The sequence below is a fragment of the Eimeria necatrix genome, genomic scaffold (genome assembly GCF_000499385.1).
Source record: "Eimeria necatrix Houghton genomic scaffold, Enh_scaff819, whole genome shotgun sequence".
Taxonomy (NCBI): Eukaryota; Apicomplexa; class Conoidasida; order Eucoccidiorida; family Eimeriidae; genus Eimeria; species Eimeria necatrix.
The window spans coordinates 1-16,127 of NW_013654633.1; the positions used below are offsets into that span (position 1 = coordinate 1).

A 16,127-nucleotide genomic window follows, 5' to 3' on the forward strand; every position below is an offset into this window, starting at 1 on the left:
CCCGCCCCCACCCCACCCCCCCCGCTGCCGCTGCCGCTGCTGCTGCTGCTGCTGCTGCTGCTGCTGCTGCTGCTGCTGCTGCTGCTGCAGTTCTGCGGCCGCGGAGCGAAGACCAGTACGTGGACTCGCACCTCTTTGGGGAAGGCAGCAGCGGCCGCTGGTTCCTCCGCCTTTACCCCTGGGGAGATCAGCGGAACAGCGGCTCTTTGGAGTTGTATTTGATGTTGGAGAGCAGTTTGCCGGAGGACTTGCTGGTGCACTACAAGCTGCAGGTGGTGCGGCCGCCGCAGCAGCAGCAGCAGCAGCAGCAGCAGCAGCAGCAGCAGCAGCGGCGGCGCCGCCAGCGCCAGCAGCAGCAAGCGCACGCCCACGAGGCAGCAGCTCACGCAGAAGAACCGCGCGCCGCTGCTGCCGAACTCGACATGCAGCCCGCCAGGCAGGACAGCAGCAGCAGCAGCAGCAGCAGCAGCAGCAGCAGCAGCAGCAGCAGCAGCAGCAGCGGCGCGGCAACGCCAAGCTTGCAAAGCTCCTTCTTGGCGCCCTCTCCTTTTCCTCTGGGGATGACGAACCTGCAGCAGCAGCTGCAGCAGCAGCAGCAGCAGCAGCTGCAGCTGCAGCCGTTTGGGCTGGCCAGGCCCTCGTCTTGCGGCCCGCTCTCGGGGGCCCCTGCTGCCGGCCCAGCAGCAGCAGCAGCAGCAGCAGCAGCAGCAGCAGCAGGAACTGCAGGCAGCGTCGCAAGCCAAGTTGCAGCATTTATTCTCTCTTCTCCCCCAGACCTTCTTATTCGTTTTGGCAAGCAGCAATTTGCTGCCAACAAGATCGCTCTGGCCGCGTGCTCCAAGGTTAGAGGGTTTAGGGTTTAGGGTTTAGGGTTTAGGGTTTAGGGTTTAGGGTTTAGGGTTTAGGGTTTGGGGTTTAAGGTCCACATTCGGGCTAAGGGTTCAGCTCTTCTCGCTTTAGATTTTAGCCTGCTAGCCAGCTAGCCAGCTAGCTAGCCAGCTGGCCAGACCAGCCAGCTGCTAGCTAGCTAGCTAGCTAGCCAGCCAGGCAGCTAGCTAGCTAGCTAGCTAGCTAGCTGTCCGGTAGCCTAGCTAGCTAGCTAGTCAGCTAACTTGAGAGCAATTGTCCTAAAGCGCTTGCTGCAAGCTGAGCACCTAGCCAGCTAGCCAGCTAGCTAGCCAGCTGGCCAGACCAGCCAGCTGCTAGCTAGCTAGCTAGCTAGCCAGCCAGGCAGCTAGCTAGCTAGCTAGCTAGCTAGCTGTCCGGTAGCCTAGCTAGCTAGCTAGTCAGCTAACTTGAGAGCAATTGTCCTAAAGCGCTTGCTGCAAGCTGAGCAGCAGCAGCATCTGCTGCTGCTGCATCGGCTGCTGTTGCTGCGGCTGCGGCAGACAACCTGCTGCTGCTGCTGCACCTGCTGCTGCTGCTGCATCTGCTGCTGCTGCTGCTGCACCTGCTGCTGCTGCTGCGTCTGCTGCTGCGTTTAGGTTTTCCGGGCGATGCTAACTGGGAAGTTCAAAGAAGGCTCTTCTTTGGCTTCGCCCAAGGCCCTCGAGCAGCAGCAGCAGCAGCAGCAGCAGCAGCAGCAGCAGCAAGTGCTGGAGCTTCCTTTGACGGGGATCTCGGAAACTGCTCTGCTGAATTTGCTGCAATGCATCCACACGGACACGTGAGGCACATGAAGGCTTGCGCTGCTGCTGCTGCTGCTGCTGCTGCTGCTGCTGCTGCTGCTGCTGCTGCTGCTGCTGCTGCTGCTGCTGCTGCTGCTGTTTGCAATTTAGCTTTCGCCGTGTTGCATTCTTCTAGCTGCGAGACCTCCAGCTAACCTAGCTAGCTGGCTGCCTGGCTAGCTAGCTGGCTAGCTAGCTGGCTAGCTAGCTGTCTAGCTAGCTAGCTGTTTAGCTAGCTAGCCGTTTGGCTTACTAGCTAGCTAGCTAGAAAGATGGATGATATTTATTTTTTTGCTGAGGGCCCCCCACAGATCATCCCATGCAGCTGCTGCTGCTGCTGCTGCTGTACTCACGCAATTTCTCATTGGCTGCTGCTGCTGCTGCTGCTGCTGCTGCTGCTGCTGCTGCAGAGCGTGTACTGGCGCTGCGTAGAGACTGCCCGGCGTCTTCTTACAAAAGCAAATTTCACAGCAGCAATTTTGACTGCCCAGCGCATCAGCTGCTCCCCCCTCATGCAGTCTGGTCAGTGAAGCTAGGGTTTAGGGTTTAGGGTTTAGGGTTTAGGGTTTAGGGTTTAGGGTTTAGGGTTTGGGGTTTGGAGTAAGCTCGAAAAGAGCATTATCTCGACTGATAGCGAGCCTGGCTGAGGGCTTTGCAGCTGAAGTTCAGGGCCTAGGGTTTAGGGTTTAGGGTTTAGGGTTTAGGGTTTAGGGTTTAGGGTTTAGGGTTTAGGGTTTAGTACCACTGCGAGAATAGTGACTGCGAAGGCCTCCAGGTGGCGCTTCACGAGGGGCAGTTTGGAAGACAGCGCTTTTGCAGTCAAAGAGTTTGCCAACAGCTTGCCGGGGGCTGTTGTCGCCCAGCGGATGCTGCGCGCCTTTGAGACAGTGGAGTCTAGGAAGAGGCCGCAGCCGCAGCAGCAGCAGCAGCAGCAGCAGCAGCAGCAGCAGCATAAGCAGAAGAGGCAGCAGGTGACCCCGATCGGAGAAATGCAACAGCAGCAGCAGCAGCAGCAACAGCAGCAGCAGCAGCAGCAGCAGCAGCCGCTCGTGCTGCACCAACTGGAGGAGGAAGACCTTGAGGCGCCTGCGGCTCGTATTTTTCCTTTGGAAACTGCAGCAACAGATGCAGCAGCAGCTGCAGCAGCAGCAGCAGCAGCAGCAGCAGCAGCAGCAGCACCAACCCCGCCGCTGTCACCTGCCGAGGCATCAGACTCTTCCCTATCTGACTCAGAGCTCTGTCTGCCCGAGTCTGTGGTTGCTGCAGCAGAACCAGCAGCAGCTGCTGCAACAGAGCCAGCAGCAGCAGCAGCAGCAGGAGAACCAGCAGCAGCAGCAGCTGCAGTGGGAGGCGCAGCAGCAACAGAGTCACCGGCCGCAGAGGCAGCTGCAGCGCCAACTGCAGCAGCAGCATTTCCTGCAGCAACAGCAGCAGCAACAGCAGCAGCAGCAACCGCAGCTCAAGATCTGCAGCTTAGCGCTATACAAGACTACGAAGCGCCTGCAGCAGCAGCTGCTGCTGCTGCAACAGCAGCAGCAGCAGCAGCGGCAACGCCAGCAGTAGCAACACCTCTACAAAAATGTGTAGAGGCCTCAGGAAACGAACTAGAAAGCAGCCAGAGCAGTTCTGCTGCTGCTGGGGCTGCTGCTGCTGCTGCTGCTGCTGCAGGTGCTGCAGCAGCTGCTGCTGCTGGTGATGCTGCTACTTCTGCTGCCGGCAGCAACAGCAGCAGCTCCCGCAGAGACTGCCAATGCAGCGAAAAGCTTGCTGCGGCTTGTGAGGCAGGCAGTCCCTGCAGCACGAGCAGCAGCAGCAGCAGCAGCAGCAGCAGCAGCGGGGATAGCCGCGGGAGCAGCAGCAGCCGCAGCAGCAGCAGCGGCAACAGCCCCTGCAGCAAAATCACTTTGACAGCACTGCTGCACAAACCCCGCAGCTACTGGCGAGACGCTGAGGGTTTAACTCCTCTAAGAAGAAAGATATCAGCAGACCCTCACCGGCAGCAGCAGCAGCAGCAGCAGCAGCAGCAGCAGCAGCAGCAGCAGACGTTGCTGCTGCTGGGAGCGCAGCAGCAGCAGCTGCTTCCACTGCAAGAAACTCAACAGCAGGCGGCGGCGCAGGAACAGCACCCGAAGCAGCCAGTGCAGCAGCCTGGACTACAAGAGCAGCAGCAGCAGCAGCAGCAGCAGCAGCAAGCGCAGCAGCAGCAGCAGCAACACGAAACGCAGGCAGCACGCTCTGCTCCGCTGTCAGTTGCTGCTGCTGCTGCTGCTGCTTCTCCAGAAGCTGCCGCTCCACAGGGTGTGCTGCGCGGAGATTGACAGCAGCAGCAGCAGCAGCAGCAGCAACTGCAGCAGCAGCGCCTGCAGCAGCAGCAGCAGCTTCCGCTGCAGATGCAGCATCTTCAGCAAGTCTGGGGCAGCTGCAGCGGGAATATCTAGTTCTTGTTGACCCACTTCGCAAAACCCCAAACCCTAAACCCTAAACCCTAAACCCTAAAACCTAATGTGCAGCAGAGGGACTTAATCTTCACGCGCGCCCTTTCCTGTGCTGCTGCAATCTCGACACAACAAACCTCAGCTTCGGGGCTTTTAGGATACAGCCCCAGCTATTCTTTAGCAGCAGCATATGCCACTCACTGAAACAGCAGCAGCAGCAGCAGCAGCAGCAGCAGCAGCTGCTGCTGCTGCTGCAACTGCTGCTGCAGCAGCTGCTGCTGCTGCAGCACTGTATTGAAAACCTCACTGGTTTGTTTGGCTGCTTAGGGTTTGCCTGTTACGAGCTGATCTGGACTGGCGTTCTGCAGCCAAACCCTAAACCCTAATGCCGACCCGAAACCCTAAACCCTAAACCCTAATGCCGGCCCCAAACCCTAAACCCTAATGCCGACCCCAAACCCTAAACCCTAGACACTAAACCCTCGACTAGAAGCAGCAAGGAGTTTCGCGAGGGTTTGCTGCTGCAGCTGCAGCGCCTTACTTTCCTTTTCTAAACCCTAATCAGCGAAAGGGCAAAGTCCAAAACCCTCGTAAACCCTAAACCCTCGTGCAGGAGCGGAGGCGACAGGGGCGCGAGGGTTTAGGGTTTAGGGTTTAGGGTTTAGGAATTAGGGCTCAGCGAGGAACCTGTAGTCAAAATCCAACAGAAAATATTACTTTTGAGTGCCACTCTTTTTCCATCGAGGGTTTAGGGTTTAGGGTTTAGGGTTTAGGGTTTGTCCTGGGGGCCCCAGGAGGCCCCAGTGTCTCCAAGGGGACGCCGGCGTCAGTGGCTCTTTCTGCCTTTGCATTCAATGCCATGCTTTAACCCTAAACCCTAAACCCTAAACCCTAAACCCTAAACCCTAATCTCTAAACCCTAAACCCTAGCTCCAAAATGACGGAGGTGGTTCCGTACACTGACCGAATCAACTTCAACGTCCTTAACTACCCACCAATCTCCCAAGTAAACCCTCAGCCTTAAACCCCAAACCCTAAACCCTAAACCCTAAACCCTAAACCCTAAACCCTGAACCTCATTTGATTTCACAGAGTGCTAAACCCTAAACGGCTCGTCGATACTGCGGCGCCCGCTGGAGCGGCGCAGGCCGGAAGCTGCTGCTGCTGCAAACTTTAGGGTTTAGGGTTTAGGGTTTAGGGTTTAGGGTTTAGGGTTTAGGGTTTCTGCTGCAGGTCACGGAGGCTTTCCCTCAAGAAGGGCAGCCCGAAAGGAAAGTGGCGATTTGCCGCTGCTGGCAGTCGAAGAAGTTTCCCTACTGCGACGGGGCCCACAAGGTTAGGGTTTAGGGTTTAGGGTTTAGGGTTTAGGGTTTAGGGTTTAGGGTTTAGGGTTTGATGGCTGAGGGCCGAAGATTGGGGTCTCGGGCTCAGAGGCATTAGGGTTTAGGGTTTAGGGTTTGAGGCGTAGCGGTAAGGTCATGGTTTAGGGTTTAGGGTCTAGGGGTTGGGATTTAGGGCCAAGGAGTTGAGGCTCAGGGTTTAGGGTTTAGGGTTTAGAGTTTGGGGTTTGGCATGCAGGGTTTAGGGTTTAGGGTTTAGGGTTTAGGGTTAGAGTGTTTATTGCAGCCAGCGGCTCTCAGACACTGAGGGTTTCAAGACTCCAGAACTATGCCTCATCCAGCAAGATCGAGGGCATAGGGTTTAGGGTTTAGGGTTTAGGGTTTAGGGTTTAGGGTTTAGGGTTTAGGGTTTAGGGTTTAGGGTTTGTGTGGTTGCTGCAGGCCATGATGCAAAACGGAGACAACGTGGGGCCCTATGTTGCAGTCTTGCGCACCAGAGCCCACATGCAGGATTTGAAGGTGCTGCTGCTGCTGCTGCTGCTGCTGCTGCTTCTGCTGCTGCTGCTGCTGCTGCTGTTGCTGCTGCTGCTATTGCAGCAGGCTGCTGTTTCTCTTGCTGCTGTTGCCGCTGCTGCTGCAGTCGCAGTTGCTGCTGCTGCGCGCCTTATACCTGCTGTAGCGTCAGCTGCTGCTCCTTCCATATCTGCTGCTGCTGTTGCTGCTGCTGCTGCTGCTGCTGCTGCTGCTCGCTGCTGTTATCTAATCCTGCTGCTTCGTGTTCGTTGCACTTCTAAACCCTAAACCCTAAACCCTAAACCCTAAACCCTACAGTAATTTCTTGCTGCTGAAGCCGCAGTGGTCACTTTTCCTCCGCAGGGTCTATTCACCAGGCTTGAGGGTTTAGGGTTTAGGGTTTAGGGTTTGGCGTCTCCGTTTGTTTGTGCTTCCTCACTTCAGAAGAATGCGCAGCAGCAGCAGCAGCAGCAGCAGCAGCAGCAGAAGACACGAGCAGCATTTCGTGTGGCCTCGCGGATAGCAAAAGGCTCTGCAGTAATTGCCGGTGAACTTCGCAGCCTGCTGCTGTTGCTGCTGCTGCTGCTGCTGCTGCTGCTGCTCTTCTTGTGGCTGCTGCTGCTGCTGCTGCTCGCGGCTGCTGCTGCTGCTGCTCTTCTTGTGGCTGTTGCTGCTGCTGCTGCTGCTGCTGCTGCTACAGTATCTCGACGAACTGCCAGCCGCTCTCCCCCCCGCGCCTGCAGCCGCCTACGCATCATCGCCATTTGCTGCTGCTGCTGCTGCTGCTGCTGCTGCTGCTGCTGCTGCTGCTGCTGCTGCTGCAGGCGTTGCAACTGGGGCTTTGGGGGGCTACCTGGCAGCAGATTTGCTGCAAAGGACTTTCCGCAAAAAGGCGCAGCAGCTCAGCAGCTCCACCAGCCAGCTGCTGCCAGACTTCAAGCCAGCAGCTGCCTAGCTAGCTAGCTAGCCAGCTAGCCAGTTAGCTAGCTAGCTAGCTAGCTGGCGAACTAGCTAGCTAGCCAGCTAGCCAGCTAGCTAGCTAGCTGGCGAGCTAGCTAGCTAGCTAGCTAGCTAGCTAGCTAACTGGCTAGCCGGCTAGCTAGCTAGCTGGCCAGCTAGGCCGCTAGCCAGCCAGCTAGCTGGCTGGCTAGCTAATTAGGAAGGTGCGTAGCTAGCTGGCTACTCGGCTAGCTAGCTGGCTAAATGGCTAGCTAGCTAGCTGGACCGCTAGCTAGCTAGCTAGAGGGCTAGCTAGCCGCTATATGGCTAGCTAGCTAGCTAGAGGACTAGCTAGCCGCACATATTTCAGAAGACAGCGGCTAGCTAGCTGTAGCACTGGGGAGGCTCATGAGGATTTGAAGCCCGTGAGCTGCAAGTCCCCGAGCTGCTGCTGCTGCTGCTGCTGCTGCAGCAGCAGCTGCAGCAACAGGCGCTGCAGCAGCAACAGCGGGAATAGCAGCAACAGCAACAGCAGCCACTGCAGCATCAGCAGCAGGAGCTGTTGCAGCAGCAGCACCAGGACCTGCAGCAACAGCAGCAGCACCAGGACCTGCTGCAGCAGCAGCAGCAGAAATAGTTGTAGCAGCAGCAGCAGCAACTGCTGCTGCTGCTGCTTCCGGGCTGAAGCAGCAATTTGAAATTCTTTTTTAACGACGCTGGCCCAGCAAAGGGACAAAAGAAATAAAAAGAAATAAAAGAAATAAAAGAAATAAAAAAGAAATAAAAAGAAATTAAAAAAGAAATTAAAAATAAATTAAAAAAGAATAAAAAAAAGGAATAAAAGAGATGAAGAAAACTGAAAAGCGAAAGAGCTAAAAACAGCAGAGGCCCCGCAGCAGCAGCAGCAGCTGCTGCTGCTGCTGCTGCTGCTGTTGCTGCTGCTGCTAAAGACGCTGGCTACAGCAGCAGCAACTGCCACAGCAGCAGCGAAGTCTAGATTCCCTGCGGCTAGCTAGCTAGCTAGCTAGCTAGCTAGCGAGCTGATTGGAGCAGCAAATTCTTTGTTGGCTAGCTGTCTAGCTAGCTAGCTATCCAGGCACTTAGTTAGCTAGCTAGATGGCTGGTTAGCTACCGCAACAGCTAGCTAGCTAGCTGGCTTGGCTAGCTAGCTAGCTAGCTGTTGCAGTAGCTACAACAACAACCAGCTAGCTAGCTAGCTAGCCAGCCACAGGGGCCTGCAGCTGGCCCAGCAATTGGCTAGCTAAGGGTCCAGTCGGCTTCCTGACAAGTCCGTGGCTAGCTAGCTGGCTAGCTCCTTAGTTGGTTAATTCGTTGGCTAGCTAGCCAGCTAGCTGATCGGCAACAGCTAGCTAGCCAGCCAGCTAGCTAGCTCACTAGCTATCCGGCCAGCTAGCCAGCTAGCCAGCTCCTGCTCCTAGCTAGCTGGCCACTGAGCTCAGCTCGCTATGTATCCAGCGCCTGCGCCTGGCTAGCTAGCTAGCTAGCTAGCTGGCTAGCTAGCTGGCTAGCTAGCTAGCTGGCTAAGCTAGCTAGCTGGTTGGCTAGCTAGCTAGCTAACAGGTGCAGAGGATCTATTTTGTCTTTGCTTTATGTCCCTCGGTTATTCTTTTGCTGTTTTTCGTCTTTTTGTCCTTTTCTATTTTCTCGTTATTTCGCAGCGAGAAAGGCAAAACAGAAGGGGCTTTGTGAGGGTTTAGGGTTTAGGGTTTAGGGTTTAGGGTTTAGGGTTTAGGGCTTGGGGTTTAGGGTATAGGGTTTTGCGGTGGAAGCGCTTCTGCTTGGGATCGAGGGCTGGGCGTTTTAGCGCTCGCAAGCTATAGTTAGGGTTTAGGGTTTAGGGTTTAGGGTTTAGGGTTTAGCAAGGAGGCGGCGCGAAATGTTGGGCGTCACACGGGGGTGCTCTTGAGTTTTGGAATTAGGGTTTAGGGTTTAGGGTTTAGCTGCCACACATTGGAATTCACTTTTACATTTTTCAGTAAATAATTGCAAAAAAAACATTGCAAGGTAGCGGCACGAACTTGCTGCTGCTGCTGCCGCTGCCGCCTCTGCTGCTGCTGCTGCTGCTGCTGCTGCTGCTGCTGCTGCTGCCGTCGGCAGCGCCGCCGCAGCAGCAGCAACGCAGCAGCAGCTGGGCGTTAAAGGCGCTAAACCCTCAGCGCCAAACCCTAAACTTTAAATTGGAGGAAAGAAGGTACTGCAGTTTGAACCTGACTGGGGTTGCTGCTGCAGCAGTGCAGCAGCAGCAGCAGCAGCAGCAGCAGCAGCAGCAGCAGCAACAGCCCCAACTCTATCGACGGAGAACACCCCCCTTGGGCTCTAATGTCTCCTGCAGTTCTCCAGCAACACTGACCGCCTCTGCTGCCGCAGCAACAGCAGCAGCACGAGAGACAGGCTGCTGCTGCGACCGCTCGTGGCAGCAGCAGCAGCAGCAGCAGCAGCAGCAGCAGGGAGGTGTCTATACACACCACGGCTACAGACATACCGGAGGCCTCACTCCTCCCTATTACAGCTGACTTAGACGCGCAGCAAAGCGTCAAGAGGCAGCAGCAGCAGCAGCAGCAGCAGCAGCAGCTGCTGCAGCTAGTGCCGCAGCAGCAGGGAACAGCGCAGCCGGCGCAGCGTCAGCTGCAGCAGCTGCAGCAGCTGCAGCAGCCGCAGCGCGAGCTGCTGTCGCGACAGCAGCACTACCAGCAGCTGCTGCAGCCGCGGTCGTAACAGCAGCAGCAGCAGCAGCAGCAGCAGCAGCAGCAGCAGCACGATGCAGTACCCTCTGCAGCAGCTGCAGCAGCCGCCGTACCAGTTCGGGCCCTCTCCTGATGCTGCTGATGCTGCAGCATCAATGGGCATGGGGGCCCCTGGCGTGGGGGGCCCCCCCAGCACACTGGACTATCAGCAGCAGCAGCAGCAGCAGCAGCAGCAGCAGCAGCCGCAGCAGCAGCAGCTGGCGCTCCCCTTCGACTCCAGCTTCATTTCTGCGGGGGCCCCCCTAGGGGCCCCCCTTTCTGCGGACCCTTTTGGGTCTTCGTACCCTGCAGCAGCCCCTGAGGGGGCCCCCCCCATGGGGCCCCCTTCCGTTATAGGGGGGCCCCCAATGGGGGCCCCCTCGATGGGGGCCCCCCCCATGGGGGCCCCCCCCATGGGGGCCCCCCTGGGGGGCCCCCTGGGGGCCCCAGACATGCCCTCAGCTGCTGCTGCTCCTCCCGTTTTGTCGGATGCTGAAGTCCAGCTTTATGGGCAGCTTTGGCAGGAGGCCCTGGGTACAGGAGACCCGCTGGGGGGCCCCCTGGGGGGCCCCCTGGGGGGCCCCCAAGAGGAATACCTGGACGGCGCTGCTGCTGCTGCTTTCCTAGAGCGCAGCGGCTTGCCCCAGGAGACGCTGCATGCAATTTGGGGCTTGGCAGACACAGCCAACGAGGGCAGGTCCGTGCTGCTGCTGCTGCTGCTGCTGCTGCTGCTGCTGCTGCTGCTGCTGCTGCTGCTGCTGCGGGTGGAAGCAGCAGGCGCGCGGCTGCTGCGGCTGTTTGCTGCTGCCGCGGGCGGCGCCTGCTGCACCGGGAAAACAGCAGCTGCAGATCCCGAATTTCGGCAAATAACAAACAAATAAATAATAAATAAATAAATAAATAAATAAATTATTTATTTATTTATTTATTTATTTATTTATTTATTTATTATTTATCTGCAGGCTGGACGCCGTCGCCTTTGCCAGGGCCTGCCGCCTCGTCGCCTACGCGCAGCAAAACCTCCCTATACACCAGGCCTGCGCGCCTGGTGAGTGCTGCTGCTGCTGCTGCTGCTGCTGCTGCTGCTGCTGCTGTTGTGGCTCCTGCTGCTGCTGCTGCTGCTGCTGAGGCTGCTGCTGTGGCTGCTGCTGCGGTGGCTGCTGCTGCTAATGGCTTTGCGCAAGGCCCTGCTGCTTTTTTCCGTGCTGCTGCTGCAGCTGCTGAGGTTAAAGCGCTGCTTTGGGCAGCAAGCTGCTCTTGCTGCTGCTGCTGCTGCTGCTGCTCCTTTTGCTGCTCATGCTTGAGTTCTTGCTGCTGCTGCTGTCGCTGCCCTTGCTGCGCCCTGCGCCAACCAAAGGCTTACCCTGATGAGTTTGAGTGTCCCTGTTCTTGCTGCTGCTGCTGCTGATACTGCTGCTGCTGCTAATACTGCTGCTGCTGCTGATACTGCTGCTGCTGCTGCTGCTGCTGCTGCTGCAGACGCTGCACCTCCACCTGCGCTGCCAAACTTCAGCGTCGCCTCTTCCTGGAGGTCTGGCGGCCCTCCCAGCCGTAAGATTACCTTAGCAGCAGCAGCAGCAGCAGCAGCAGCAGCAGCAATAGCAGCAGCAGCAGCACCAGCAACTGGGAAAGCAATGCCAGCTGCAGCAGCGGCAATGGCAACAGCAGGAGAAGCAGTAGCAACAACAACAGCAGCAGCAGCAGAAGCAGTTGCAAGAGCACTAGCAGCAGCAATAAGAACGACAGTATTGTTCAGAAGCAGCAGCAGCAGCAGCAACAATAGCAGCAGGAATGGCTGCAGTAGCAATAGCAGCAACAGCAGCAATAGCAGGAGCAGCAGGACCAGCAGCAATCGAAGCAGCAGTATCAGTAGCAGTCGCAGCAGCAACAAAATTGGCCAACTGTGGCAGCAACAGCAGCAACAACGCGGGCAGCAGCAGCAGCAACAGCAGCAGCAGCAGGGTCTGTTTGTGTCCGCAAAAGGAGCAGCAGAAGAAGCTGCAGCAGCAGCAGGCGCTGCAGCAGCAGCAGCGCGAGGCGCAGAAGCATGGCGTGCGCACTGTGTGTGTGCGCAGCGTTTGTCTCGAGCTCGTCGACTGCTGCTGCTGCTGCTGCTGCTGCTGCTGCTGCTGCTGCTGCAGTGTCCTACGCTCCCAGCGCCGAAGAGCTGCAGCAATACTTGGCCCTTTTTGCTGCTAATGACCCCCAGGGGGGGGCCGGGCTGCTGGGGGGCACAGAGCTGCGGCCGCTGCTTGCTGCTTCGGGGCTTCCTGCTGCTGATCTTGCTGCAGCATGGGCAGCAGCAGATGCTGACGGCGACGGCTGCCTCTCTTGCTTCGAGTTTGCTGCAGCAATGTCTTTAGCAGCAAAACGCAGACAGGGGGCCCCCATTCCTTTGCTGCTGCCGCCGGAGCTGCAGCCTCAAGCGCTGCAGCAGCAGCACAGGAGGCTGCAGCAGCAGCAGCAGCAACAGCAGCAGCAGCAAGTGCAGCAGCAGCAGCAGCAGCAGGCGCAGCCGGATTGGGGCGCAGGGTTTGACGCCTTCGGAGATACCACGGATGCCAGCGGAGGGCCTGCAGCAGCAGCAGAAGCAGCAGCAGCAGCAGAAGCAGCAGCAGCAGCAGAAGATAGCCCCGAAGCAAACAAAGACAGCAGCAAACGGAAGCCCCGCAGCACGTCTCCCCGCAGCAGCAGCAGCAAATCCAAAAGCAAGGCCAGGGCCCACAGCAGCAGCGACGACGAGGCAGCAGCAGAGGGCCAGCGGGGCGCTCGCAGCAGCAGCAGCAAACGGAAGGAGCAGCGGAAGCAGCAGCGGCAGCAGCAGCAGGAGGCGCAGCAGCAGCAGCAGCAGCAGCAGGATGAAGAAGACGCGGAACTCAACGCGTCCTGGGGCAGAGACAAAGACTGGGAGTCCTCTGGCGACGAATTTGGAGAGCAGCAGCAGCAGCAGCAGCAGCAGCAGCAGCAGCAGCAGCTGCTGCAGCAGCAGCTCGAGCAGCACCTCGGCCAGCAGCAGCTAAGGTCCCGCAGCTACGAATACCCAGACGAAGATGACCAGTTCTCTCTAGACATATCCACCCCACTGCAGCAGCAGCAGCGGCGCCGCAAGCAGCAGCAGCAGCAGCAGCAGCAGCAGCAGCAGCAGCAAGGCAGGAATGGCCTGCATGAAGGGGGAAGGGAAACAGCAGACTCAGCAGTGGCGCTGCTGGAGAGTGTCGTTGAGGTAAGCCGCTGCATTGATCTTTAGGGTTTAGGGTTTAGGGTTTAGGGTTTAGGGTTTAGGGTTTAGGGTTTAGGGTTTAGGGTTTAGGGTTTAGGGTTTAGGGTTTAGGGTTTAGGGTTTTAGGGTTTAGGGTTTAGGGTTTAGGGTTTAGGGTTTAGCGCGTATGGGGTTTGGAATTTGGGGTTTAGGGCCCTGGCAGCCAAATGCCGCATTACACTAGGGTTTGGGATTTGGGGCTCGGAACTGAAAAGTTTACAGGGCTCAGGGTTTAGGGTTTAGGGTTTAGGGTTTAGGGTTTAGGGTTTAGGGTTTAGGGTTTAGGGTTTGGGGCTTACGGTTGCGGGTTTAGGAGTTGGGTTAAGGGCTTGGGGTTTAGGGTTTAGAGTTTAGGGTTCAGGGTTTGGGGCTTAAGGTTGCGGGTTCAGGAGTTGGGCTAAGGGTTTAGGGTTTAGGGTTTAGGGTTTAGGGTTTAGGGTTTAGGGTTTAGGTGTGTCTCAGTGCGACAAGCGTCTGGCGACGCTGATGGGGGTGGAGGTGGACCTTGCTGCTGACGAGCTGCTGCAGCTGCGCTCAGTTGCTGCTGCACTGCAGCGGCAGCTAATAACGGAGAAGCAGCAGCTAGCAGCAGCAATTGACAGAAGAAAGGAATTCGAAGCTTTGCTGCAGCGCGAGCGGATCCGGCTGGAAAAGCTGCAGGAGGCGAGGAGATCGGTAAGCTGCTGCTGCTGCTGCTGCTGCTGCTGCTGCTGCTGCTGCTGCTGTTGCTGTGGCCCAAGTTGCTGCTGCTGCTGCTGCTGCTGTGCTTCATGTTGCTGCTGCTGCTGCTGCTACTGCTGCTGTGCTTCATGTTGCTGCTGCTGCTGCTGCTGCTGCTGCAGTGCTTCATGTTGCTGCTGCTGCTGCTGCTGCTGCTGCTGTGCTTCATGTTGCTGCTGCTGCTGCTGCTGGTGGAGCCCAAGTTGCTGCTGTTGCTACTGCTGCGGTGGTCAAAGCTACCGTTGCTGCTCTCGTCGCTGCTGCTGCTGCTGCTGCTGCGGCGGAGCCGGCACTGCTGCTGCTGCTGCTGCTGCATCTGCATCTGCTGCTGGTGCTTCTGCTGCTGCTGCGGCTTCTGCCTGCGGCACGAGCTCTGAGCCCGCGCAGTGCCCGTTCTCTCCGGGATGCGCCAAACGCTAAACCCTTAACCCTAAACCCTCGCTGCTGCTGCTTCAGCTCGAAATGGAACGCATTGGGGCCCACAGAGACATTCAACATTATCAAGAAGAGCTGCTGTTTTTGAAGCAGCAAGTAGCAGCAGCAGAAGCAGACCTGCGCTCCCTTGCAGACGCAGCAGACGCCACGCGCATGCAGCAGCAGCAGCAGCAGCAGCAGCTCGAAGCACTCGACTCCGAAAGAAGGTGCGTCCTGCTGCTGCTGCTGCCGCTGCTGTGCACGCTGCTGCTGCTGCTGCTGCCGCTGCTGTGCACGCTGCTGCTGCTGCTGCTGCTGAGGCTGAAGGCTATAATATGCAAGTTTCAGACTGCTCCAGTAGCGCATGGGGCAGCAGCAGCAGCAGCAGCAGCAGCAGCAGCAGCAGCAGCAGCGAGTGGTTTCGTGCCTCTTTCAGGATAGCAGTGGAGACACTTAAATCTGAGAAAGATCTTCTCGCCAAGGAGGAGAGAGAAATCGAGGAAATGAAAGTACTTTTGCTGCTGCTGTTGCTGCTGCTGCTGCTGCTGCTGCTGCTGCTGCTGCTGCTGCTGCTGCTGCTGCTGCTGCTGTGACTGTCGCGCTGCTGCAGCAGATGCTGCGGCAGCATGTGGTGCTGCTGCTGCTGCGGCTGTTGCTGCTGTTATTGGAGCAGCAGCAGCAGCTGCTGCTGCTGCCTACGTAAAGGCTTCAAGGAAGCAGGCTGCTAGCTGCGTTTTTGTGCTTGAGGTCAAGGGCTAAGGAGCTAAAATTTAGGGTTTAGGGTTTAGGGTTTAGGGTTTCAAATACAAGTTATAGGGTTTAGGGTTTAGGGTTTTCGCGTTGAGTCTTCTTGCGAGTGCTGCAGCTGCTGCTGCAGCGCCTACGGCGCGAGAAGACAGATGGGCAGTCGCAGCACGCAGTGCTGCAGGAGAAGCTTCGGCAGGTTGGCTAGGGTTTAGGGTTTAGGGTTTAGGGTTTAGGGTTTAGGGTTTGGGGTTTGGGGTTTACGGATCTGGGGCTAGACAGTGCTGGGAGTTGTGCGCGCCGCCAAAGCGTTTCGGCTGCGGGTTTGTGCGTGCGATGCCAGGTCATTAGGATTTAGGGTTTAGGGTTTAGGGTTTAGGGTTTAGGGTTTAGGGTTTAGGGTTTGAGCGCAGACCGAGCACGACGTGGTGCTGCAGCGCGCAGCTCTGGACTCGGCGCACACGGAAGCAATTTCGACGCTGCAGCAAAGAGTGCAGCAGCAGCAGCAGAAGCAAAAGCTGCTTTCAGAGTTGAATCAGCACACCCAGGTTTGCTGCTGCTGCTGCTGCTGCTGCTGCTGCAGTTGTTGCTGCGCTGCTGCAGTTGCTGCTGCTGAACCCAGTGGCGCTGCCGTAGCAGCAGAGTGTGCGCTTTACGCTCAGGGCTAAGAGTCTGGGTTTTAGGGTTTAGGGTTTAGGGTTTAGGGTTTAGGGTTTAGGGTTTAGGGTTTAGGGTTTGTTGTACTCTCAGGAGACATGGGCAGCGCAGCGCATGCGCGCTTTAGAGGGGCCCCACGGGCCTGGGGGCCCCCGTGGGCTGACGTCTGCTGCTGCTGTTGCTTCTGCTCCTGCTGTTGTTGTTGCTGCTGCTGCTGCTGGCTGGATTGCTGCTGCTGATGCGGACGGTGCTTTCTATTTTGCCCGAGCTGCAGATCGGGCTGCTGCTGCTGCTGCTGCTGCTGCTTGAGCTGCTGCTGCTGATGCGGATGGCGCTTTTCCATTGTGCCGCTGCTGCTGCTGCTGCTGCTGCTGCTGCTGCTGCTGCAGGACACGGCCCCGCCCCCTGCAAACTGGAGAACGTTCAAGACCCCCACTGCTGCTGACTTGCTGCTGCCCCGCGGCGGAGCAGCAGCAGCAGCAGCAACACTTGGAATTACAGATTTTGCTGCTGGTGCTGCTGCTGCTGCTGACGACAGCAGAGACCTCAGGAGACACTTGGAAGGCCTTTCCATCGACAGCGTCAAGAGCGATACGGCCTTCGTATGCTTTGCTGCTGCTGCTGCTGCTGCTGCTGCTGCTACTGCTGCTGCTGCTGCTGCTGCTGCTGCTGCTGCTGCTGCTGCTGCTGCTGCT

The 16,127-nt window shown here is 57.6% G+C and overlaps 3 protein-coding genes across 3 annotated transcripts; all 3 read left to right on the forward strand.

Annotated features, from left to right (window-relative positions):
- Positions 1-2,533: 2,533 nt before the first annotated feature.
- ENH_00077940 (hypothetical protein) lies at positions 2,534-3,575 on the forward strand (the record flags this gene model as incomplete). Its single annotated transcript, XM_013583092.1, has 2 exons — positions 2,534-3,250; positions 3,336-3,575. 2 exons carry the CDS (start codon positions 2,534-2,536, stop codon positions 3,573-3,575), a joined length of 957 nt encoding a protein of 318 aa, XP_013438546.1.
- A 1,464-nt stretch (positions 3,576-5,039) lies between these two features.
- Positions 5,040-6,910, forward strand: ENH_00077950 (hypothetical protein, conserved; the record flags this gene model as incomplete). Its single annotated transcript, XM_013583093.1, has 5 exons — positions 5,040-5,108; positions 5,336-5,437; positions 5,884-5,961; positions 6,400-6,502; positions 6,780-6,910. The coding sequence occupies 5 exons, from the start codon at positions 5,040-5,042 to the stop codon at positions 6,908-6,910; spliced, it is 483 nt and encodes a 160-aa protein (XP_013438547.1).
- Positions 6,911-9,673: 2,763 nt separating this feature from the next.
- On the forward strand, positions 9,674-15,741 carry ENH_00077960 (hypothetical protein, conserved; the record flags this gene model as incomplete). Its single annotated transcript, XM_013583094.1, has 10 exons — positions 9,674-10,335; positions 10,601-10,686; positions 11,118-11,699; positions 11,780-12,861; positions 13,360-13,572; positions 14,074-14,258; positions 14,468-14,540; positions 14,897-14,974; positions 15,189-15,323; positions 15,526-15,741. The coding sequence occupies 10 exons, from the start codon at positions 9,674-9,676 to the stop codon at positions 15,739-15,741; spliced, it is 3,312 nt and encodes a 1,103-aa protein (XP_013438548.1).
- Positions 15,742-16,127: the final 386 nt, after the last annotated feature.